Consider the following 26,408-nt stretch of genomic DNA (forward strand, 5'->3'; position numbering starts at 1 on the left):
GTCAATGCCTCTTCCCTTGGAGGTCATATATTAGAAGATGGAGAGTGTGTTTGACTGTTTACAAATTTAAAAATTCTGTCTATGCATTGCCATTCATTCTACTAAGGCATACTTCTGTGGCTTTCCACTGCTTATTGCACAGCAGCTCTTTAACATGCCCAGCTCTTTGGTGACATTCAGGAATGTCAGCTTGTTGTTGGTTTGCTCCTGTGCCCTCCCTTTATCCCTTTCTGGATCTGTGGAACTGTGGAATTCATGCTGCCTTTTGGGCACTGAAGGGAGACCAGTGCCCTGGTTTGTCTCAATGGCATCACAGGACTGGCAAGGATAAAGACACTTATGCCTTCATGGCGTGGGCTCCTGCAAAGGGGAGGGCTCAGTGTGCCCCCATGGCAAAGCTGTCTGCAACCAAGTTTTAAGTAGGAGAGTAATTATAGCTGCCCCTGGCCAAGAGGAGTAAGGCTGTGGGCCAAAATACCAGTCTTTGTTTTCTCAGCTCTGGCTGATGAGTTCTGTGAAACATTACAGCTTTCAAACAGTGTTACAAGGGCTTCATCTTTTGTATAGTGTTGGTTAACAGGATATGATCGCTCGCCTGATGAGAACTGCTTTGGTTACAGGCATTTATATATATATATATATATGTATATATACATGTACACACACACACACACACACACACAGTTGACCCTTGAACTTTGCAGAGGTTAGGAGTGCTCACTTTTCATGCAATTGAAACTCCACATATAACTTTTGACTCCCCCAAAACTTACCTACAGTCTTCCCTCAGTATCCATGGGGGCTTGCTTCCAGGTACCCCAGAGGATACCAAACTCTGTAGATGCTCAAGACCCATACATGAAATGGCATAGAGCAATGCACAGAGCCAGCCAGACCTTCACATCCACAGATTCCCAACCGTGAATCAAAAATACCATTTTTAATCCCAGGTTGGTCAAATCTGGGGGTGTAAAACCTGGGAATTATAAGGGCCCATTGCAGATTTATTGAAAAACATCCTCATATAAATGAACTTATGCAGTTCAAACGTGCTCTGTTCAAGGGCCAACTGTATTTGCCAAATACAAAGGCAGTCTGTGGAAGGGTGTGTAGATGTGTGTTCCTGGACTAGGGATGACTTCATAAGTCATGTATTTCCCAGGAAATCTGTGTGTGTAAGATTTCTTATTCCATCACTGCTTTGGGGTCAAGTTGGGTAGTACACATGCATGTAGACCTATAAAAGCAGTGTTAGACTTCAAAACAACTTTTCTAAGAATTAGGAATTGTAGATTTTAAAGCAATAGCTTCTATCTGGGTGTATTCAAGTATGAACAGTAAAGGAATTGATTTGGGTCACAACTTGAGGACTTGCAATGTTAGGGAACAGTTGTTCATGTAATTGATATATTTCTGAATTATCTGTACATATATGTTACATATTTAATTGAATTAAAGTAAAATTTACAGAATTTAGGATGATGGATTCTTGTATTTAGGAATTTATATATATCACGTATTCTATAGAACAGCTGTCAATGGGGATACACAGAGAAAACTAAAAGGAAAGAACTATATTTTTAAACTAGGTTTTGTTAACAATGAATGACCTAAAATTAAAATATGAGGTTTATTCATAAAATATCCAACTGTGTAATATGAAAAATAGAGACATCTACTAAAGAAATGACAAGATACAAGAAACATTATGCATAGGACAATGACACCTCAGTCCCCTTCAAAGTAGGCACCTGGGGACCTCACAGAGTTCTCCCAGTCACCATCAGCTGCCCCATCTTATTTTCCTGAATCTTATCAACAGTCTGAAATCTCTTCCCTCTCAAAGGTGATTTTACTTTTGGGAAAATCCAGAAGTTGAAGGGTGCTAAACCTGGGCTGTAGGGGTGCTGAGTCACTGGGTGATTTGATGTTTTGCAAAAAAAAAAAAAAAACAAACTGCAGAAGATGTGATGCATGAATGGGCATGTTGTCATTATAAAGCTACCAGTCACCAATTGCCCATAACTGTGGCCTTCTGAATCATCCAAATAGTTTCCACAGAGGAATGTTCAAGCTTAATGCAAAATCTGATACAGACGCATTGCTCTACTTGCTCAGTCATTTTGAATGTGACCACACAGCACACATGCCTACTCAGTAGTATCTACTGCCCCCACTGACTAGTACAGTGAAGTCATCATTATTCACGCCTGCACATTCCAGTCCACTCTCCTTCACTACCAGGTTACACTGAAGTTATGCAAACTGTTCTTGTTATATTAACAATGGCTGGAATTTTTCTGGACAGACCTCATATAAATTCCCATAAAATGTGAAACAGTATTTCACGATACACTGGAAACCCTTTCCTCTGCATACTTCTTCTTTAATTGGTACCATTAAATGCCTGCCTTTTATGTAGAAGTAATCTATAAATGAAACTCATTAAAATATTACCATCCTATTTTTTAAAACATACTTTATTTTTTTAATTTGAAGACTATGGAAGTTATGTTTGCACTTGAGTGCATTTTCCTGGACTTTACCTTAAAGTGATTATTGGTGGAAAAATAATAACGATGCTATACAATAGAAAAACACATTGTATAATTTAAACACAGGAGTTCTAGTTCCAACCTGTCCACCCATTTGCTGCATGACGTGGGGTAAGTCAGATAACTTACCTGGATTTGATTTCCGCTTGTGAAATTGAGAAGCTTGAACCAAACGTACCCTAAAGTTTCTTCGTGCCCTAGTACTTTATTATTTATCTGAGGGCTTTAAAAGACTGCAATGTTCATTGTGTTGCCAAGAACCTCAAGCAGAGGTGGCCAGCACCAATCAATTGAGGGAGTCAAACAAGAGTCTTTTGTAACTAAGTCCAGTACACTGCATGTGGGGTTTTTAGAGCTTCTAAGGTCTTTATATAGGGAAGCTGTGAAGATGGGTAACAAAATAGGGAACTGAAGGCTGTGATGGATAGATAAAATATGTAAGAATTGATTTTGTTTGTTCCAGAGAAATACGAGGAATAGCCTAAAAATATTTGTAAGAAATTTTCCATTTATTCAACCAGTATTTATAGCCTACTGTGTGCCAGCTGCCCTTCTTAGCAAGGACCTGAGAATGAGATGATGCTGGAATAAGCTGCAGCAAATGCTTCTTTCAGGAAGTAACAGTTTTCCATGAGGGTGAGATGAACCAGACCGGGTCAGGCAGGGTGCTTGGGAGATGTCCTGTAGCCCTTGGAGATGACGGTCCCCTGCATTTCAGATGATTTAGGAAACACCCTGCCTAATGGCCATGTTTCCTAAGTACTCTTTGCTGTGTCCTTCTTGGTTTCTTTTCCACTCTTGCTGGCTTCGTCACCAAAATCTGGAAGATAAGACTCTCACTGCATGCTTCATTTCCCTCCCAATCAATACATGCTAGAGTTCAGGGTGATGAGGATGTCAGCATGCCAGAATAAGTGAGATAAAATATGATTTGAGCCTTCCCTGAGTTACGGTATCTCAGTGTAGTGTCATTAAAAGCCATCAGTTCCCAACATAACCACTTTTAAACATAAGCATCAAAACATTACACACTACAAAGCTAACTGTGGTCTTTGGGTTCTATGATGCCCCAATGATGAATCAGCCTTCTGCTTATGGTAGTCCCTATACCCCTTAAATGGGCTCCCGGACTCCCTCCACCACCCTGCCTGTAATTCTGCGTGGCAGCGAATAGTGCCATGGTGCAGATCACGATGGAGAGGTGATTTTGAGGTGGCTCATTGTTGTAGTTCTTTTGCCAGTTCTTTCATTATTTAGATAATGAAGAGTGATCCATAGTTTCAGTGTTTATTTTCCTCTTTTACACTTTCATGAAAGTGGGAACAGTGTAATAACACTATTACATGTATTTGTCTATTACTGCAAAAGCAAAACTGCGCAGTGTTTATATGATTTACTGTATGCTATCACAATCAGCTGTGGATTTATAGACCTTTTAGAACTAAGGTTTCAAAATATGCTGTCTTACCCATAGTAAGATCTTACCTGTCTCTTACTATGTAGGAAATACGCTGTCTTACCATAATATTAAGCTATAAATATCCTAAATCTTTACTACAGCATCCTACTTAGATTCCATTTGATTTAAACCTTCTTAAATTTGAAACAACAACGTACTCTCATAAAGTTTTCTGAATGGGAGGGAAACTGTCTAAACCCTCCTGTTCAGTGTGGCCCTCGGCCCAGCACCATACACCTTACTCAGGAGGCAGTTAGAAATGCAGACTTCCAACCCTCCCCCCACACCTCTTGAGTCAGAATTTGCATTTTGACCAGAAAACCCGGGTAATTTGGGTGCAATGTAGGTTTGAGAAGCGCTGGATTTAAATTTACAAATAACGCTATGTCCAGGTGAAATTGGTTGGTAATTGGTGGCAGAATAAGTAGTTCATTATAACTTTTGATGTGGAGGAAAGAAAAACCCATGTGGAAATGACTCCTGTTGTCTGAAAATATTTATAAGCAATAAAGTATGAAAATTTATATGAAACCTGTGAGAACTTAGAAATATTGGCAAGAAATAAGATAAAAAGCTATCCCAGAAAATGCAAACTAAATGTGTATGAACAAAGTATGCTGTCATACACAGTGCCTGAGGAACATGGAAAACACCCTGACCTCTGTGTACGTGTGATGTAGGGGTGACAGTGGACAGAAAGCCAGGCTTTGGTCAGTATAGAGCACAGTGGTCACTCTCCCACTGCCAATGATTTGTTAGAGATTTTTGTAAAAGCAGAGAGCCTAGTTGTGGCTGGCGCGTGTCTCACATGGTACATGGCACTATTTGCTAGGAAGATAAAGGTAAACTGGAGCGTGTTAAGAGATGGGCTAGAAGATTGATTGTGGTGTAGGGAGAACTGATTTATGAGGAACGAGAAAAATAATTAGATGGGCAGCACTATGCTATAAAAAGAGACCATGGAGACATGGGTATTTATCTAATGTTTCTCTAGTGCTGTTTCCTGCAGTACCCATATGAAAGATGCAGAAACATTAGGATGTAAGAAATTTGTTATAAAGCAAAGCATATCAGCTGGAATTAGTCTGTTAAATTAGGAGCACTATTAAAGATTAATTTTAGAAAATTTTACCTGGTACATGAGAAATTACCTTGAGTGGAATGACATTATCCCCAACAACTTTTGAAAGCTCAGTGAGCAAAGAATGGAAAATCATTTATGAAGTTGTTTAATTTCTTCCCAGGGCAATGATTGGAACCCCATCCCTTGAAACTTCTAAAATTGTGGTGGAGAAAAACCAGGTGGAAACTCCCCACATGTGGCAGAGAGCTGGGGGTTGATGAGTGATGTTTTTCTTCTGCAGTCTCTTTGATTATTGCTGATGTTACCATACCCAGATATTTTTCATGAGGTTTCTACCTTACTTAAATTAAAAGTTCCAGTTTCTAGACAAACAGCTAGAGAGCATCACTCATCTGCCCTCCACGTCTGCCCCCTTGTCACTGGCAGGCTACCTGCACCCAGGGACACTCCTCTGTCACTTCTCCAAACCGTGTAATTCATTAAAAGATGCAATTCAGAGAGTATTGGAAGTGAATTCACTTCCTACATTTTCTTAATTCAGAAAGCTAAAACGATAAGCCCCAAATATATGTTGCCTTTTAGAGCCATTTGTCAAATGGATACAGAAACTCTGAAGGTCTGACATCATCTAGGGCTTCAGAGTTTAGTGATTGTTTCTTTTCACCAGGACAGAATGCAAATAAAATAAAATAAAATAAAATAAAAAGTTATTTGGTATTCTGATTCATTGCTTCACTGTTTCATGCCATTCCTTCAAATCCACATTTATATTGTCTAGGAGATTGAGTTTAATATAGGTGCTGCTAAGAATAGTTCACACCAAATATGTTGACTTGAAATATTTACTGGATATACTTCTTTATGCTAGTGTGGGCAAGTTTGCCAAACATAAATACTAAGTCACATTAATTAAGTTACTTCAGGTTCTCCATAACATGAATGAGTTTTTTGTTGGTGATATTTTTTAAACCATCTGTTTAAAAATGTTTAAATTATTTAAACCAATAATTTAAACATTATTCTGTTTTATTATTATTATTTACTTAATGCACCTACTTTTGTTTAAGAAATTCTCTTTATCTGTAGCCAAAATTTCTTATTCCTTTTCTTCCTGAAGGAAATCTAGACATAAACAAAAAGATTAGGATTACAGTGTACTATTCTGTTCATAGTACAGAGGTCATCTCTTTCATATCCTGTTTTCTGTGAAAAAGCCTCTAACAAACTGCCAGTATCTTATATGGGCACATGACAACTGTCTTGGAGATGAAAATTAATTGAGGGGAAAATTATATTGATAGATTGCAGTCTTTCTTTTTCTTCTTTTGCTTCCTGACTGATATACTTACCAAAGGGGCAAGGGGAAAAAGGCCTTCTCCTTTCTAAATCATTCTACTAGTGTCATATTGATTTTCCCTGCAGTACGCCCTGTGGGCTCAGATGATCACATGCTTCCGTACACTACTTGTATCGATGCAGCACCTTGACTCATGGGCTGTGATGACCCCGCTGAGCGTTGACGTTTCCTGGGGTAGGGTGTGCCGGCCTCCTCTGCACTGAACGTGAGGGGACAAACAGGCTGTTTCACAACAGTACTTTTACTCTTTGAAAAGTGACTTTTGTTCACTCCAAGTGATACCTTAAGGTCCCCAACATTGTTGCTTAACATTGTTTCTAACGCCTACAATGATGTCTTGAGTTCTTTTCTGTTTTTTGAAAATTTTTTTGTTGATGAAGGAAAAAAACATCCTCAACAGGTATCCAAATATGACTTGTAAGAAAAAATGCGTTATTAAGTGTCTGAAAGAATACACAGTGACCTGCCTACATGCCGTTGCTCAGGCTCCCCTCCTTCCCCTTGCATAGTCCTCTCATCTCGCCTCCCTCTGTTTCAGCTAGCCGTGAGGTGGCTGGAACACAACTGCCATTACCAGCACATGGATGAGCTTCTGCAGTACATCCGCTTCGGCCTGATGGATGTGGATACTCTCCATACAGTTGCCCTGTCCCACCCTCTGGTCCAGGCAAGCGAGGCAGCGACAGCTCTTGTGAACGAGGCCCTGGAATACCACCAGAGCATCTACGCACAGCCCGTGTGGCAGACTCGCAGGACCAAACCCAGGTTCCAGTCAGACACTCTCTACATCATCGGTGGGAAGAAGCGGGAGGTCTGTAAAGTCAAGGAACTCCGGTACTTCAATCCCGTGGATCAGGAGAATGCTCTCATCGCTGCCATTGCCAACTGGAGCGAGCTGGCCCCCATGCCCGTGGGAAGGAGCCACCACTGTGTGGCGGTCATGGGGGACTTCCTGTTTGTGGCAGGAGGGGAAGTGGAGCATGCCAGTGGCCGGACGTGTGCTGTGAGGACTGCCTGTCGCTATGACCCCCGCAGTAACTCCTGGGCAGAGATAGCACCCATGAAAAACTGCCGGGAGCACTTTGTGCTGGGCGCCATGGATGAGTACCTCTATGCCGTTGGGGGCAGAAATGAACTGCGCCAGGTTCTGCCAACAGTTGAGCGGTATTGCCCCAAGAAGAACAAATGGGCTTTTGTGCAGTCCTTTGATCGGTCCCTGTCATGTCACGCCGGCTCTGTGGCGGATGGTCTGCTTTGGATATCAGGTAGAAAATGCCTTGTGTGGGATTTATCAAAACACACCTTCATTTTAAATGTGTGGGGCAAGTTTAAAGATCAAGCTTTGGTAGTGTGGCCATGGGTAACCGAATGAATGCGCCAAGGCTGCCATTTTAGCTGGTTAACATTGAGTTCCTGGGCACCTACTCTACATAGAGCAATGTACTGGGAAGTAATCGACCTTCCTGTGACTTCCTGAGTGATTTGTGGAGTTAAAATTCAAGATGGAAATTAATGGCCCATCACACCTCTTTTCTGACCAAACCTGTTGTTTAGATGGTCAGCTTTTGATATTCATGACCTGTATTGCACATCAATGGTTTATCATGGTTCTTTGCTTTTAGCTTTACCCTGGGCTGCCTGACTACAAGTCTTCATTAGAGTCAGGGCAGGTGAAATGACAGCCCAGTGAATCCACTGTAATAGGTATAGCAATGGGTATCTATCCAGATAAGAGGATCGCTCTGCACTGATAGAAGCGATTGAAACTATTGACTAAAATAACATTTAGTATATCTGTGTAGTGACTCATGCCATCCTAATCCCTGATTTCTATTTAGCCTTCCATTCTTCCTAATCATTTAAGGGCATTATCATTTTAATTTCCTTTTTTTTCTTCATTGTTTTGGGGGGAAAAAGCCTTTTGATTTCAGAAAAAATAGAGAGACTAGTATAGTGAACTCCACATTCCCATCACCCCAGCCTCAGCACTCACTCCCTCACTGCTGGTCTGGTTTCATCCAGACCCACACACTTCATGCTCCTCATGGCTGCCTTTTCACTTGTCTGGAGGAGTCTGAGAGGCATATGTATTAACACCACGTTAGCAACCTGCGCTCCCAGTTCTATCATTGAAAAGACCTAAAATGCTCGTCTTTATAAAGGTTTGCGTATTAGGGAAGAAAGTTACATCTTCTCTTAGTTGGAGGATACTCATTCTGTGACTCAAATAAAACTTATTGAATTTCCCTATCAAGGACAGAGAGTAAAATCAGATAAATACTGTAAGCCCTCAATTAATGTCATCAATATTTTCAATGACTTTAAGTGAAATGACATATAGGGAAAGCAGTTTTACCACAGGCTAATTGGTATATCCGTCTCATTAACCTTCTAACAAAATGAGAGTGAACAGAATGGCATTATTTGAGGACCTGCTGTACTAAGAAACTCAGAGGCGTCTGTACCTGGAAGAAACGGTCATTATTAGGAACACCTGTGAAGGCTTTGCAGCTTCCCGCAGCCTCTTCCCCAGTTGTTTCACTTCGGCTCTACCAGCATTCTCCCTTGCATTTATACCAAACTTGTTTGGCCTCTGCTCATTCCACCCTTTGCTGTCCTCAGTAGCCAGGGAGAAAGCCACAGTCTTGCTTTTTCTGGGTAGTGCCTCCATTACTGGCAATTTATTCATTTTCATTGAAGAACCAAGCTCATGTCAGGGCTTAAGTGCCTGGATGACTGAAGCTGAGATCAAGACTGAGGAAAAGGACCCAGCAATTCCTGGTTCTGTACACCAAAAAAAGCATTCAGTGTAAGTGTGTATATTAGTATATGTAGGTATGTTTAAATAAAAGCTTCATCGTGTGACTTCTCCCCTTCTCTTTGTCTTCTACCTCAATAGTTAAGTAAATAATCATCAGAGCTATATTCCTTTAGTTTTGCTGAAGAAACTTCAAACTTGACTATAAATAAGTCTTTGCTAACAGAAGAAACAGATCTCTACTAGACTTGGATAACAAAACAATGACGGATTTATGAATTCAATGTAATTCATATTTTTCCCATGTATATTCCTTCCATTGACTCATTTAGTTTCCATGCATTGTTAATGTACCGCATTCTTACATTACCAACATTTTCTAAATTCTGTATGAAATTCTCATAAATATTTCTTATTCTTTGGCTATAAAACTAGCTTTTAAAAAGCTACTGGAGTGTCCCTTATATAGTCTTAAAGATATGACTACTTAATACCTTCTTCAGTGAGGCCTTGAGAAAGCACAGAAGCTTATCTTAACCTGGCTGGATCTGTCAAGCTGACTTCTCTTTCAATATGGCCTCTATATTTCCTTTTCCATTTTATTAGACGTATCAACTTAATACAGATCTTACTGCTATATCGCTGTTTTCTCCCTACCGTGAAAGGAAATACATTTTCTTTGTTCTTCTTTTGCACTAATGTATGCCGCATGTGTTAACCATACTTAATGGAAACAATCACAATTTCCTCAGGTTTGTTTCTCCCTACTGTGTACTTGAGATGGAAACTCACTTCCCTGTGTACAGTACAATACCTCTAATTGCGAAGAGGAGGAAATCACCAGTGACATTTCTAGTACCTTCAGTCGTCTGCCTCTTTCCTTAAGCCCAGCTTATAATAAATCAATTGTGAATCTCACCATGGATAGGGAGGGGTGACTAGATTTGCTAATAGCCCGTTAAAAAAAAAGACAGGTATATTTCACCCTGACTATCACTGATTTTGAAGTGTTACTCTGATTTATTTGAACAGATGAAACTGTTTGAGGCTATTCCTTATCCTGTGCCAAATAATCAAGTATTTACAATTTAATTGATGGGGGATTGGGTCATTGGTATTCTTCTGATATTTTGCAAGCTTTGCCTGAGGTAGAGGTGGTAAGGATTTTAGAATGTGGATTTTAGACCTTATTTTTTTTTGTGCCACATAACACAGAATGAATGTTTCTTTAGAGACTCATAATTTCCAGGGTGCTCAGTCTCTCCACAAACCCCCTTCCCTTTCTTTGTCCATTTTGGGGTCAGGATGCCTTGAAAACCTTTCCATGGTTTTAAAATGAGACAAGCAGAGATGAATTCAGAAAAGCCGGCTATAGGGGTATGCCCACTAGCATTCGATTTAGGATGTTAGTGATTGTCACATTCTACAGGCTCCTGTGGTATTTGACATTGTGACCCAATTCACAAATGATCCACATCATTTCTACTTGAAATTCACAATCCTGAGATAAAATAAGCATTACATATCCTCCAGTTGTGCTTTAAGAGGTATGCCGTCCTCTTTAAGGTATTGGCAAGGACGACAAAGATCCTTTTTGTGTGTGTGACAATTGATCCTGGGTTCCTCTTGCAGAACAACTTACTTTTTCACTTTTGTCAAAAGAACCCAGCAGGATAATGGGAGGCTAATCACAAAATTAGTGCTTTAAAACTATAAAAATAAGAAATGCCACTGCATTTACCCCAAAGCAGTATTTAGCGCTTTAGTGCTTTCTTGATGCTTTGGTGAATGCTGCATTCTTATTAAGTCTAGTGCTGGTTCATACATAAATGAGACCAATTCAGCAAACACCCTTCCTGCCCTCTAGGAGCTGACAATCAAAGATTTTTGCAGCTATTTCATTAATGAAACATTTGTTAAAGCTTCTTTAATTCCCTGGAAGTTATGTTTATTTTTATCTTGATTAAATTTAGATGAACTTTGCATTGCCCTGTTTTAAGTAACTTTAATTTATTCAAACCTATTAAAGGGACTTTGGCTTCTTTAGTATTTATTAACATTAGAACAATGTAAAATTTTGTTAGTATGTTTAAATGCCATAGCTGTAGTTTTATCTGTGCTAACCCTGAACTAACATCTTAAAAATGATATGCAAACCATTGGGAACCAGCACGGGGCAGAGCAGAGGATGGATTGTGGTCACAGACCACAGTCACGTTCTCATGGAACTTGCTCCACTTCTTACCAACCAGGAGATGCTGAAGGAGGTCCCTGAGTTCAGTAAGTCTTGTCCCAGACAAGTGCTAGAGGGACGAAGCAGAGTAAGACATAGGTCTTATGCTGGGGTTCTTGGTATAGTAGAGGGAACAGACTCTTAAACAGATGATTATAGTATAACATATGCTCCATGTGATGACAGAAGTCTTTCTTAGGTACAGAAATAGTGCAAAGCAGGGAACAATTAGTGTAAAGGACATAAGAGACTTCAAAAAAGTGTGTGGCACCTTTATCATAACTTGGCCTCTGGTCCATTGGATACTTCCTACTTACCCATCAACCCTCCCGTCCTTGTGCTTGGGATTCAGGGTCCAATCATTTCAATAACTCTCTTGCCCTCTGGCAAGCACACAATGTGGGACAAACCCAGTGGTCCCCTTGTCTGTGTCTGTGCCTGGGCAGCTGAGCCCTGGGGGTAGAGGCCAGTTGACCAGAGGGCTGGTGGGGCTACACACTCAGCTCCCCAAAACTTCTCTACCCCGACCACCAGTGTCCTCACTTTCCTCAAAACCCCTGCCTCTCAGACTCAGAGAGAGGACCTTGCCTGCTGTTTCTCAGTGCAAAGGTAAGTGAGGAGGTTCTCACAGCGAATCCAGTGAGATACAGTGAGGTGGTGGAGAGTGTGAGGGGACAGATAGGCTAGATACGGTCTGGCAAGGGGCAGAGGGCAGAAGGCTGGGAAAGCCTGGTGAGGAGGATGCAGAGGAGGGGGCACTGAAGAAGGTGCCTGAGAATGTGGGATGGGCAGGGCCAGAGGTGGAGTGTTGTAGAAACAAAGCCACAGCTGAAGGGCATGGTGAGAGGTGTCCAATAATACAGGAAAACCACGGTGTAGCAGGGGTGTCCAACCTGCAGCCCATGGGCCACATATGGACCAGGATGGCTATGAATGCAGCCCAATACAAAAATCATAAATTTACTTAAAACGCTGAGGTGTTTTTTTTGTGTGTATGTGTGTGTGTGATTACATGTCTCAATGTACTTAATGTGTGGCCCAAGACAGCTCTTTTTCTTCCAGTGTGGCCCAGAGATGCCAAAAGGTTGGACATCCTTGGAATATTTCCTCTGCATTTTTTCAATCAGAAACTATTACTTGGAAATTTCAGTGAAAGCTGTTTCAGGGAGTGGAAGCAGGTGGAAGCAGGTGAAAGCCAGAATGCAGTGATGGAAGGTGCGAATGGAAAGAGAAGAAATGAAAACTGCAGCTGTGGGCTGTATTTGCAAGAGGTTGGGATGTTTCCTCAACCTCACTCTCTGGATTTGAGCTTAGCAGACAACTTTCCGATCATCAGGCTCCTGCCTATAGGGAGAGACTGTGTTGTTTGTAGGTACACACATGCTTCAGTCCATGTGACAGCACATTTTTCATTATAAATTAATAAATAGCATTTTGGCTTTAGGGGAAAAAAAAGAGTGTAGGAAGTAAGGAAGGAAGTCTGTGAAAAGAGAGTATAGCCAGAAGAGGAAATCTGGGGTCAAAGGAGGGAAACTTTTTCCCTAGTTTTTTTTTTAAGATTTTACTTATTTATTTTTAGAGAAGGGAAGGGGGGGAGAAAGAAAGAGAAGGAGAGAAGCATCCATGTGTCGTTGCCTCTCGAGCACCCCCCACTGAGGACCTGACCTGCAACCCAGGCATGTGCCCTGACTGGGAGTCAAACCAGTGACCCTTTGGTTCACAGGCTAGGGCCCAGTCCACTGAGCCACACCAGCCAGGGCAGGAGGAAACTGTTTTTTTAAGGATGTGACTGCATTAAGGGCATGCACAGATAAGGGAAAGGAGAGAGTGAAATGGACGATGAAAGGAGTAGGGGCATCCTTGGTTAGTAAATGCTGAGAGCATATCCCAGGTACCGGGAATGGTGATTAGTCCAGGGGATACAATATTGACAGTCACGAACAGGCAGGAGGGAGTTGTGGGGGATTCAGTCTGGGACAGGAGGAGAGACCCCTCAAGCTCCAAGCCTGGAGGGCAGGAGACCTTGCTGGATTTGGGTAATCTCACAGGTGAGGGGCGGAGCCTGAGGAGGTGTCTTCTCCCCAGGCGAGTGAGAGACAGGTTGCCTGTCAAGGTCAAGGTTGTGCAGTGTCAGGACGGGGTCGATTGCTTGAAGGGAGTGGCCTTGGAAGAAGTCTCTGAGAGAAAACAGGGAGAACTGACATGTGAAAAAGAGATGAAGTGTCAGAGCCCATACTCAAGGTTGGAAACCACCAAAGTGTGGCGACTGAGTTTGTAAATCTCTGTCCTGTACTTTTGGTCGTGCTGAACAAGGAACTGGAGAAGGCAGAGCCTTGGATTCAATCGTGATGGAAGGCCTTTAGGCTGAGAATACCTCAGAGGATACCAGAAGGAGTTAAGCATGCTGGGATCCCAGTGAGGTGAATGTCAACAGCTTAAGGTTGGCTTGAAGGAGACCCAGCTGTGCTGAGGGAGTGAGCACAGAAGCCTGTTTGCTGCCACTGGAGGCAGTGCCCACATGATGAAGCCACCCAGCTGGTAGCAGTTTGGAGCTTGATCTCTTGGCATGCCCACTTAAAAGTTCCCAGTGAACTGCAATGTCCACTAAGATTAAAATCTTCTTTGGTGCTTTATTGTAGCTGCCCGCTGCCCTAGCTCATTACTTTTTCTCCTTGTTTTTCACTTCTGCCCCAACCTTTACCACTCCCCACCTGAAAGAGATGAAAACAAAACACTGCAATATACCGATAATCATCATAGGATTATGCACTTGGAACCGATACAACTGTATTAACCAATGTCACCCCGAAACATTTAATTAAAAATAAATAAATAAAAATTAAAAGAAGATAAAACCACTACAGCATTGAATTGAAATGGAAGCCACACAATCAGATCACGTACGTTTTCCGAAATAATTTACAAAGCTCTCATCCTAACTGGCTTCCTTTTGTTCTGTAGAAATAGCACTTTGTTTACCCTCAAATTTCTGCTCAGGGAATGAGGCTTAATGAAGTTAAATGATATCGCCAGTTCACACAACTAGTATTTGACAAAGTTGGAATTTGATCTCTGTGTCTCTGGCTTTTGAAACCATATTTTTCCCATGAAACCACACAAACCAGCTGTTTATCACTTGGAGGAACATCTCAGAAACATACCTGCGTGTTAAGAGGAACCTCCAAGTGGCACAGCATAAAGTAAATGATGCACAGCAGAACAGTCACACCTGGAGGTTGGTTCAGAATCAACAATCATTTGATTATCTTTTATTGTCTAACTGACCATCTTTCTCAGGTCACATTGCTGAGCCACATAATGCCTTATTCTGTGTGGCTCTGTAATTCAGTTTCTAAAACAGAAATGTCAATATAAAGTTAAAAAGAAATTTAGTGATAGTACAGAGCTACTCTGACACACTGGTTTACATTAGAACATTGTTTTCTGCAAGGATTACATATTATAGCATAGTAGTCCAGTGGACTCTGAAATTATTAGTGTAGGTGGTTTAAAAAAACAGTCTACCCCATTGCCTCCAGAATTCCTGTCACGGAAAGAGCAGCCTTTGTTCGGATGATCCATTTGTGTCTGTCTAGATGAACCTAGAGAAAGAAGGCAGAATAAAGAGTAAGCTAAATTCCTCTACATAAGGGTCTTATAAAGAAGCCATTTATTTTATTCCTAAGAGAGAAGGTTAAAGCTACATCACAGAAATGGGGAATGGCTGAGGAACTTGGTCAGTGGCAGGAGGGAGATAACAGAGCCAACCACTCCGCAGCAAAGCCAGGGTGACAGAGACCAGCAGAGGGGCCCTGGGAGGGGGGATTTTATGGAGATTTTGAAGAGCAGCTGGCATCTGCATTGTGGTAGATTTTACTATTATCATTTCACTTCTTTAAAATAGCACAGTGGGCATACCTGACATATTTTGGGTCACTGTAGGTGACATAAATACAATTTATGTTTTCAAGTGTATCAGCCTTCCCTTTATAGATGTTTTGTAAATTTGAGACTTTCTTTGTACATTTTGAGTATTTTAAGTAGCCATCCATTTGTAACAGATAATATGAGCACTTGTTTTAATTTAATGCATGAATTAAGTATACTTTTATTGAAGATGCTAATTTAGTAGAAAGATTCTTGGCTTTCATTGTTTATGTAGCATTATAAATACTCCAAACATATGGACAGTGTAATGTGTTAAAATAGATAATAAATAGTTTATTCTTGCATTTATTGCAAATATTCCCATGGTGTCCCTTTTGTCAAGAACTAATACTGAGTTTGTCTCTATAAAATATGACTAATATTAACTCTCACCGAATGCCAGGCCATTCTTTTGATACTTAGACTATAAGTGTGAGTTTTAGTCTTTTGAGAACTGGAGTAAGTTTATAGAGGAGATGCTTACACTATTAAAGAAGGAAAAAGCCTTGATATCCTAAACAGCCAGTCAGTAACTCTGGTTGCTAGAAAAAACAAAGCTATAAGAAATCTGTTTCAGACTACAGAATTCATTCATTATTAACTCAGTATTCCACACTTATTTTTCAACATTCCGTACATATTCATTTATACCTTTTATGGAAATGGTAAGAAATTTCCATAAACAAATGAGTACAGTATTGTAGTAAACTTCCCTTTGTAGATTGCCTGTATACCATACACTATGTAGTTTATCAAAAATCAGCGAGAGAGACTTCATCACCTCCATGTTGATTATAAAGACCCTAGGTTTGGCTGTGTTAGATGATTCTCCCAAGGACAGAGTCATAAAGGAGCCCGTTGATGCCACAGCCTGTCCAGAAACTCCCCCTCACCCCCAACCCCCACCCCACTAGTGTGAAGCTGCACACTGCAGGCCTCCAGGGCTCTTGCAGAGACTCTTGAAGAGATTTCTCCCCCAGCCCTGAACTGGCTGGCAGAGTTCCAGCCTGGAGCACCTCCCCTAAGAGCATGGGCACATTCACGTCTTCGCATCTTGTTCACCCTGGCAAGGGTACTAGTGCCACACTAGTGTAGGACTTCATCAACAGAGATATTTTCTGTCCTTGAAAAAAAATTAGCGGGGCTCCCAGGCTTGGCCTGCCCTGATCAACATATATTGAGAGATGTTTTTGCTGTACACGCTATTTTATAGGCACTGTCAGCAGTGACCAGTTGCTCTTGAACAGAGTGAGTTTTGGGAGTCGGTGAATTCTCAGTGCTGGAGACCAAGATCGCTTGTTTGGCAGTCACCTGTCATCCTCTCTCCTGTACGCATTCATCCATTTGTCACAACATTTGTGTGAAGTTGAACAGGGAAGCTTAAGAAAAATGCTTTACTCTTGTCTTGATGATAGAAAGCATTGCTCACTGCTGGTAGCATGGTGGTAACTTTTCATTCCTTCTGGCAGTTTTTAAAGACTTATTTGACTTTGGGGGAGCCGGCAATATGTCTTTAAGTCACAGTGCAGAAGTATAAGACAGGGTTGTCCATTTTCAATTTTGGCTGAAAGTATTAACTTTGTGGCACTTCAAAGTTAGGGAAAACTTGGCTTTCAAAATGGATGCTGATACAGAATGGCATATTTAATGACAGATGTATCTATAGAAAGCTGTTAAGATGCAGATTATCTCCCCCCTGGGGTGGGGGAGGGAGATCAAAACTGCCAATCTATAAAATATACTCGATGGCATGGAATCTATCTTTGCAAGTCTTTGATTGCAAGGGACAGGGTAGCAGCATGTGGCATCATAACCCAGAGCAGACAAATCAGCTTGATGACTTTCAAAGCCAGGAATACTGCTGCAGGCAAGGGTACTCCAGTCTAGGAGAAATTAAAACATATAGAGACTGTTATTAATTCCATATCTATTTTTGTATAGTCAAATCTGTATGCAAATCCTGAGCATCTCATTTCAGCAGATTGATCTGAAAGTGAGGAGTGCTGTGTGAAGGGAATGTAATGCTGAAGCTCGGCAAATGAGGAACACTGCTGAGGAAATGCGGACTGCAAAGTCGGGTGCTTTTTTAAAAACTTATTTTTGTGCTGAGAAGAAATTGTTTTTATTTACATGCTCATTTCTAAATTATTTCAAAGGGGAAATGCAATAAAACCAATTTTTAAGGTTTTCCCTTGCAATCCGGACTTGGCGAAAGTTACAGCACTAGGTTTTTTAGGCACCTCCTGTGGCTTAACATTCTAGAAGTAATCAACCGAATAACTAAGGAGGACTTCTATTTTTACTCTCAACTAGTAAAACAGTATCTCACCTCTGAACATTGTCATGTGAGTGAAAATTTGTATGTAAGGGTAAGGAATCTAATTACTGAGTGCAGATTAAAAAAACTGTATTATAATGCAGCTGATGCATCTGTGGAAGGCAGTAAATAATAATTCTGAAGAGCGTAAAGATAAACTGTGTGCCCTGCTTGGGAGAGAGGATGTAATAGCTACATTCTAATCCATTGGTTGTGCATTTAATCTATAATGGGCAGAGTCTGGTACATATAGTAGTGTAAATATTTTCAAATAGTGTCATAAACAGATAGTTTACTGCACCAGATATTAATTCTGTCCCATATTTCTAAAACAAGTAGATAAACCATCAGAGTTTTGAAATAGTGGGTGGGAGCCTTACCCTCTGTTCCCTCTCATTTGGAGAAATGATTACAGGTGAGCTGGACATTAATCTGGCGGTTATGGCCCAGGTCAGAACTTGGCAATCATTTTACCACTGAAGACCTGTGAGGTCTCAATAGGTTTGATTATTCTTGTGTAGAAAGAATTATTGGACATTCAGTTTTTAATCAGATAAGAAAAGGAAGGTTGGGAGGAAAAAGCAAACATACCTCTGTATTTATTTTGAAATACATTTTGACTCTATGTAAGCATTTCAGCTTCAGCTTTCTTAAATGTTTTCCTTTTTTTTCAGTTTATTGACTTTTTTAGAGAGAGAGAAGGGGAAGGGGAGGGGGCAGGGAGGGAGAGAGAGAGAGTGAGAGAGACAGATTGAAATTGAGAAATGTGTTGTCCCACACATTTATGCATTCATTGATTGATTCTTCTGTGTGCCCTGGGCTGGAATTGAACCCACAACCTGGGCAAATCAAGATGACATTCTAACCAACTGAGCTACCTGCCCAGGGCCTCATTTTTAAAATGGGACATTCCATGAGAAATGTGGAAAAGACCTTGTTTTTGAGGGCAGGAAGCTCATTTCTCTGTTATTTGGATTTCCTCCATAGAAAAAACTCTTCATTGAGCTTGAAAAGTGGTTGCTAGCTTCAGAGAGAATTTTTTTTTAAGCCCTCTTGTTAATAACAGCCATGGTCAATTACATGAAAGATATAATCTCCTTACAAGAGTTGAATGAGAGAGTAATGATTGACCTGGACAGGTTCTCTCCCCTTTATGTAACCATTAGAATTGATTGATTATTCCAGCTCAGTTGAGGATTATGCATTAATCCTCTGAATTCTGGTTGACTTGACTCTTGGCCATGGAATTGATGGTGGTGACCTGTTCAAAGTATTTGAACTGTCAAAGCAAAAATTATAATGGACAAAGTGAAATAGACAAGGGAGACTCTATTCAAGACTACTACACTATTGGAGAGAGACCAACATGCAGTCTGAAACAGACTCCTCTGAACAAGAAGCAGGAGTGTTTTTAAGCACTGGGACGAGCCAGTGGAAAAGTACTAAAGGACCTTTAGTGGAAGGCTGATCCGCGAGGTGTGCTGAGCATGTTCAGTTATCCCTGAGCTTGTAAGTGTTGTTTCTGTGATCAGGCCGTTGGTGTTTGCTAACTGGTCCCATCCTAAGCTAGGCTTCTCCCCTCCATAGAAAATGGGAGGTGGGGCATTCTCTTCACTTCTGTGGGATAGCTCCCAGGGCTTTGAGGAAGATATTCCTCAGATTAAAACTTGCAAGGAGCTTTCTTAAATGGTTTACATCTTAAAGAGGCAGAGAAAGAATTTACAATGAAAGGTTCTCTAAAGTAATGCTATAAGAACAGGGAGGTCAGAGACCTCGAGGCAGGAAGAACCCTGTCTACAGTTCAGTCAAGCTGAGGGGGATGTTAAGGCTGTCTTGGACAATATTGTAGCAATACTCATTTATTAAATTCAAAAAATGTCAATAGGAAATGTGTTAGTCTGGCTCTATTTTAGGTATTTATTGCAATAGTAGCTGCTTCTTTGTGATACTCATTACAATTAGAATGTCTTTTACAACAGTATCTAGTACTATATATGAGGCAATATTTGTAAAGAGAATTTCAGGGGTTGGTTCTTATATTTCTGTTATTACATAACATTTGATATTGTATTATTTCTCTTTGCTGCTTTATAAATTGTTTTTCAGTCTTTCTACTTAGCGGTAAAAATTAAAGTAGAATCAATTATATCTGGCTTTTATAGGGCTCAATGTATACCACAAATATGAAAAGAAGTATGAGAAACTTAGCTAAATGTGTAATGACTTTTTAGTGGTTCTTGATTAAGTAGAAAGTCTCAAGATTTTTGGATCTAAGCCATTGTCCAGAGGGCTTCAAAGCAGCCGAGGATAGCGGCAGCGGCACTGCAGGAGTCCAGGACTCTGCTGCCCAGTGCAGTGGCCAGCAGCCACGTGGGGCTTACTGCATGCTTGAAGTGCACCTAATCTGGATTGAGATATGCTACATCAAATACACACTGGACTTTTAATACTTAGTGTGACAAATATATGACATATCTCAATTTTATATTAATTTCAGGTCAAAAAGGTAGTATTTTGAATGAAATCAAATTTATATTTAGTTTAATTTCACTGCTTGTTTTTAATGTCACTACCGGGAAAGTTAAAGTTGCATATGTGACTCGTGCTTGTGGCTCTTGTTATACTCTGCTGGAGAGCACTGTCTCTAGATTTCTTTTGATAAGTAATGTCTTTTCTTAGATATGGTTCTCCTAAAGAGATATCAAGATATCACTGTGTTAGTGGATAGCAAGTTAGAGCTGTAAAGTTGCCAATTTAGCTCAAGACAAGAATTTTCCACGTGTGAAAATGTTCCCAGCATGAATGGCACAGAGCTGCCTGTGTGCTGTGTTCCCCCCACTCCCTCCGCACACGCCGCCCTCATTCAGAGCAGCTTGTCAGAACTGGGACCTCGTGCTAATCTCGGCATACTTGTTGCTTGCTCTCCACTGGATTGCTTCTGAAATGTTTCTGGAAAATAAAACTGCTTCAACAATAAGCTTCTTAATTATGCCATGGGTTCACCACAAGGGTATGCAAACAGATCCTCTGCAGTAGCTAATTTTTCTTTAATTGTATCTCATTCTTATGTTGGAATATCCTATTTCTTATTCATGAAAGCTCTAACACATGTTAATCCATTACAGGTGGAGTAACTAACACCGCCCAATATCAGAACAGACTAATGGTATATGAACCTAACCAGGTAAGAATCCTATAAGAAAAGCTCATTACCTTAATAAAGTGAATTTTAAAAGATTTCCACAGTAATTAGTAGCTGGAACGCCACATCTACTCACACATGCACATTAAACCTACATAGGAAAAAGGAAGCATCTGGATAAACTGCTTTTTGTTTCCCTGCTTTTGTTTGCTCATAAAGTTTCAGGTCCTTTAGTTTTATGCTAAACAACATGCTTAACTCTTTCAGAGGTTCACACAATATAGAAGAAAATGGAAAATCTACTGATGAGTTGAATGCCTTCTGTTTCCATTATCTCAAGTAGCTGTTCATATTCAGAGGCACCCAAAGAAAGGATTTGAATTGTCTCATTGCTGTGTCTTCTTAGAGGGCATGCCATTCCAGGGGTGGGGGCGAGGGCTGGGGGGCATGCTTCTGGTTTCATTATTCCAAAATAAAATAACTTGTATTTAACTCATTGTAGCCAGAATGCCCTAGAACAGTGTCTCAGACAAGTACAGGGTAGAAGTATCTGAAAAGTGTTTTTCATCCGAGAGCTGGGACTGGAACCAGAAGCACATTGAGGGTGCCTGTCCCTCCCCCATTCGCTTCTCATGCACGCGTAGTGTCTTTTTTCCCCAAAGAACTATTTTTATTCTTTTCTTCTACCAAAATGTCTGTGACTTCGGCACATATTTGCTGATAGATGCTATTTCTATGACTTTAGTAATGTAAATATTTTTCACAATTATGACAATATCCTGAATAATTAGGGGATTTACTATCCATCAGCTGAAGGTAGTGGAACATGAAACAACAGGTCAGCATTGGCTGCCTGGTTTGGGGTAAGCTACCAAATGTCTGTCCAAAGTGACCTCAGTCTGTCTGGAATCTTTTTATTTTAACAATTACTTAATTCTGAATTTAACGAAGCTATTTCTGCCTTTGCAAGTGTGTTTCCTGATGCCTTCAGAAGCTGTAGATTTCTGAGCCCACATGGCCATGGGCCAGATGTCTCAAGAGGGATCATTAATTGCAATTGCTGGAGTTCAGCGCACACGTGGTTAAAGAGGAAGAAGGTGTTAACATTTCTCAAATGACTTCTGTTTCATGTTTGTACACACATGCTCTTTTTTAAAATTCTGCCGGCGTATTGTTTACGCTGGGTCCTGGCAAACATCACATCTGCTTGCATCTTGCTCAGAATCTCAATAATTCTATCATTCAGCCCTGGTGCTTATTTCTCTTCCAGGCCTTTGTGGAGAGTCGATAATGCCTGCCATCTGCCACAGAGCACATCCCTACCTGCCAACAGGCAGGCTGGGGTGACCTCTGCTTCCCCACCACTGATTAGTATTCACATGCTAGCTTATTAGGAATGACCCCACCCGGCCTCTCTGTTTCTCTGCCTTTGCTGTGGTTGTCAGCTCACCTGGCAGGCACGGCAGTGAAGGAAGCTAAAGATATAATCAAGGGATGCAGGCAAGCTTTGCAAACCAGATGGAGTCCACAGTCCCAGGGCAGGGGACCGGACTGCTAATGTAACGGGCTGCCACACAGAAAGCATCCTGAGAAAACTACCACCCGAGTTTTGAGTTAAATCCACTCGTCTGTAGTGTGTTGAAGACATTTCTTAGCAGAGTACCTGAAAGAAAAGGGTGACTATTTTATTAAAGAAGACATTTAATTGGAAGGAGATTCTTATTATGACATGATGAAGAAGAAGCAGATTAACTGTACAAACCACTTTCATTTTTTCTCTTTTTCTCAAGTGTATCTTTAAAATTAAAGAAATTAGAAATGAACTAGCAAATATACCTTTAGTCAGTGGGCCAATATTTATACAAAACATTTTTTTCTTCTTCCTTTACAGCTTTGTGAACTGGTGAAATTCTGTGTATTCAAAACATCATATGATTTCTCTCAGTTGAAATCCAAATTTTTCTTGGCAAAAAGGAATCTTGGGTTGTCCCTGTATATTTTGTGTTTATGTAGAATGAAATGGTTAGGTTTACTTACCTGTCCATTACTTAGTTGAAATTTAAAATTATAGTCATATTTTGTTTTTTATCTAATTTTACACATTTTAAATAGGAATGTTATTGTAAGAGGGGTCCTCACACCTTTCTCATTATCATGAGTAACCTAGAGCCAAATATTCCCCAAAGTTATATAAAACTCAGCCTTCTACCAAAACAAATGCATGCCTAGAAATAACTTTTCTCAGTTTGACAGAAAATGTGATTGTAAATATATTAAAGAAGGCTGATACAAGAGCAGTGAAGGCATTGGTTGCTAATTGATCTCAAGAGGTAAATCTTTTCCAGAACAGCAAAGCTGCCCTCACCCTAGCTTATGCACAGTGATAAGCTAGGGTGATAGCGATAAGCTTGGTAGTCAGTGATTATCACAATACTTTTTAAAAAGTGTATACTCATTGGACATTATGTGTAAGGCATTATTCTAAATGCTTTATGTGTATTAGCTCATTTAATACAGCAGGCTTGTCAGGTGGGCGTTACGATCCCCACCTCACAGAGGAGCAAAGGGCACAGGGAGGTCAAGCATGTTGCTCACAGTTACACACAGGCTATCCACCCAGGCATTCTAGTTGCAGCCCCTGTTTCCTATTTCTTAATCACCACACCACTGTAGACAGTATACCTAATCATGCACTTTCTCTCTTAAGTAATTTGCATGAGTAAGTTCCCTCAATTTCTACACTTCATATGCTCCCCTTATAAATGCAAACTGCCCTATAAAATGCAACCCAACCAAGAAGTGTCTTATGTAAGTGGAAAACAGAGTTGGAATGTGTGGGTGTTTCTGCACTTGTTGTTGGGCAAGAAGACCATACCTTTCAAGGTACATAAACAACATTTAAATAACAGGTGATTGACAAATAGTAGGATCCCCACTACTAAAAAAGCACAGCTGTTCTCTGCCGTGAAGCTCTCCTGTTAACAGAATTCACCTGCATTTCCTTCTTCAGAATAAGTGGATAAGCCGCAGCCCCATGCTGCAGAGAAGGGTCTACCATTCCATGGCTGCTGTCCACAGGAAGCTCTACGTCCTTGGAGGCAACGACCTGGACTACAACAACGACCGGATCCTCGTGCGGCACATAGATTCCTACAACATCGACACCGACCAGTGGACGCGCTGCAGTTTCAACCTGCTGACCGGCAAGTACCTTGATTCTGTAAATCAAGAAAAGGAATAGCAGAGATGCAAGACGCTGTCTATCTAAATATTAAGGGCAGGGTGGTAGAACAATTTGCTTTTATTAACTAGAAATGTGCACGTTATTTTTCTCGCAAAATTTCACTCGACCAGGTGGCTGAGCATCTAGTTTCTCAGCACCTGTGACCTCTGTGTGCGTCCTCATGCAGCTGAGGGAGGCGTGTCCAATCCACTGCTGTCAGAGTATTCACACAGGAACTTGGCTACAAGTAGGAGGAACCAGGTGCTGAGGGAGTCAATGACTCCTTATAGAAGCAATTTATTTTTACTTCTCATTACTTTTAGTCCTCATTTCTTGTGCGTTCCAGGGAATGATCTTCATTACTTGTCACTGTTGACTATTGCTTCTTGGCTGCTTTCTCCTAAAGAGTAAACTGTAGAGCAGCTCTGTGCATAGAGGTTTGGTGGCATTTCTGGCCACAGGCACCCATCCCAGCCTTATGATAAGGGCTGCACTGGGGATGGGCTGTCCTTATCCCAAAAGGGAACAAAAGGGAAGCAGTGAACAGCCTAACTCCTGATGTTTTTTTACAGAGTTGAAAACTATTTCTACCTTGTCAGCTTGCATTATTGGCATCCACAAGTGGCCAGCTCCCTTCCAGGCTGATCTAGTAACAGGAAAATCCAACTCAGAATGGTGGGCGGGAGTAGGGCCTGAAGACAGTTTAATATGCTAAGTGGGCACTCACTCACCCACCGCTGCTGCTGGGAAGCCACCATTGGGCGCATAACCAACGTGAGAAGTTTGGGTGTTTTGTACCAAGCTGCTGGTTTTGCAAAAATGATTTTTGAGGCCCACCTACAAGGACTTAACTGTCTAAGTTGCTGTCGTGGTACCCAGGCCCATCGCTCCCTGGATCTGCGCTTCTGCCTGCTATAGGATGCAGCTTATTTATTACCCAAGTCAATCCTGTGTCAGCCCATCAATAAAAAGAGACTATCTCACTCTTTGATGGCCTCCAGGGAAGAATATGTGGTAGTGAGTTACTCTGTCTTCTTTTTTAAATGGGGAAGGAACCTTTCATCATGTTGGCGTGTCAGTATCTAGGGACCGTGCAAGCTAGTCCCAGCTCAGGAACTTTAATATAGTCTTAAAACTGTTGTGTATGTAAAGAAAGGGAGGGGAGTAACTTTATCTTTTTTGTCATTTGTCTTCATTTGGGACACACTAGGGGCATGGCTCCGTTTTATTGGTTTCTTGGGGTTGCAGCTGTTACTTTACAAATGTAAACACTTGCCTTGAAAGCATTTGTAGTACAAGAGGTGTTTTGCATTTCTAAAATGTTCTTATTTCCACCACAATAAATTTATGGTATATAACAATATAAAACTCTTAGTTCTAAGTGGCTTATTATTACTGCATTTCATGCTGCATTTACTAAATGTGGCTAGCCAATAAGTGTCACGGCCTGGTTCTGATCCAACACAGATTCATTCTCTGAGAAGTAGTGCTTAATTCTTCCCTCTGAATTCTGGGAGGCCGCGATTAGTTGCTGCACAAATCCTGCGGAGTATACAAGTCTGCCTGGGGGGGACTGTATCCCTCAGTGGTAAAAGGGTTAATTAAAACATGCAAGGAAATGGATTTATTTTTTTCTTTTTACTCAATTCTCATTACTTTAGGCCAAAATGAATCTGGAGTTGCTGTCCATAATGAGAGAATATATTTAGTTGGTGGATATTCGATTTGGACAAATGAGCCTCTGGCTTGTATCCAGGTGAGTGGTTGAAGTTCCTTTTGAAGTGCGTTCCAGCGGTTCAGTCAGTGAGGTTAGTTTTTGCAGTGCTGCTACTGAAGGAAGAGATATTTACATGTAGGAAGAGATCTGAGCTCCCATTGGGCAGCTAGGTCAGCCACTAAACTTCATCCTGCATCCTGAAACGTCACTGGTTCGATTCCTAGTCAGGTCACATGACTGAATCGCAGACTCAGTTCCCAGTTGAGGCACTTAGGTGAGGCAGCCGTTGTTTCTCTTTCACATCAATGCTTCTCCCCTTCTTCCTCCCTCCCTTCCCCTCTAAAAATAAGTAAATACATATTTTTTTTAAATGGAGATGAACTGAACTTCTAGAATTCTTTAGAAATAGTACTTTCACACCCCCAAAACATCACAAATTTTTTTCTACTCCATTTCCTTATTTTCTATGTTATAATTTGTTTATTTCCATAAAAGACACCAGCAAAGGTGTCTTTCTTCCTGCCGGAGGTGAGCAGTGACCGGTTTAATGGGGACAGCCTCTGCCCCAAAGAATAGTCCTAGCACATACACCTGTGTATGAGCCGCCCAAGCTGGGCAAGTTGCCAGCTGGGCCGT

The 26,408-nt window shown here is 41.0% G+C and overlaps 1 protein-coding gene across 5 annotated transcripts in view; it reads left to right on the forward strand.

Moving 5' to 3' along the window:
• Positions 1 to 26,408, forward strand: part of KLHL32 (kelch like family member 32) — a 188,993-nt gene that overhangs the window by 147,312 nt on the left and 15,273 nt on the right. For 3 of the 5 annotated variants that reach the window (XM_028509523.2, XM_036024502.1, XM_036024503.1), the window contains 4 exons: positions 6,994 to 7,720; positions 20,816 to 20,874; positions 23,843 to 24,035; positions 25,717 to 25,811. In XM_028509523.2, coding sequence (XP_028365324.1) covers positions 6,994 to 7,720; positions 20,816 to 20,874; positions 23,843 to 24,035; positions 25,717 to 25,811 — 1,074 coding nt within the window. Of the gene's footprint in view, positions 1 to 6,993; positions 7,721 to 20,815; positions 20,875 to 23,842; positions 24,036 to 25,716; positions 25,812 to 26,408 lie in introns of those variants that run through there. The other 2 variants (XM_036024504.1, XR_004902836.1) reach the window with 2 other exon arrangements.

This window comes from Phyllostomus discolor, chromosome 4 (assembly GCF_004126475.2).
Source record: "Phyllostomus discolor isolate MPI-MPIP mPhyDis1 chromosome 4, mPhyDis1.pri.v3, whole genome shotgun sequence".
In the NCBI taxonomy this organism is placed as follows: Eukaryota; Metazoa; Chordata; class Mammalia; order Chiroptera; family Phyllostomidae; genus Phyllostomus; species Phyllostomus discolor.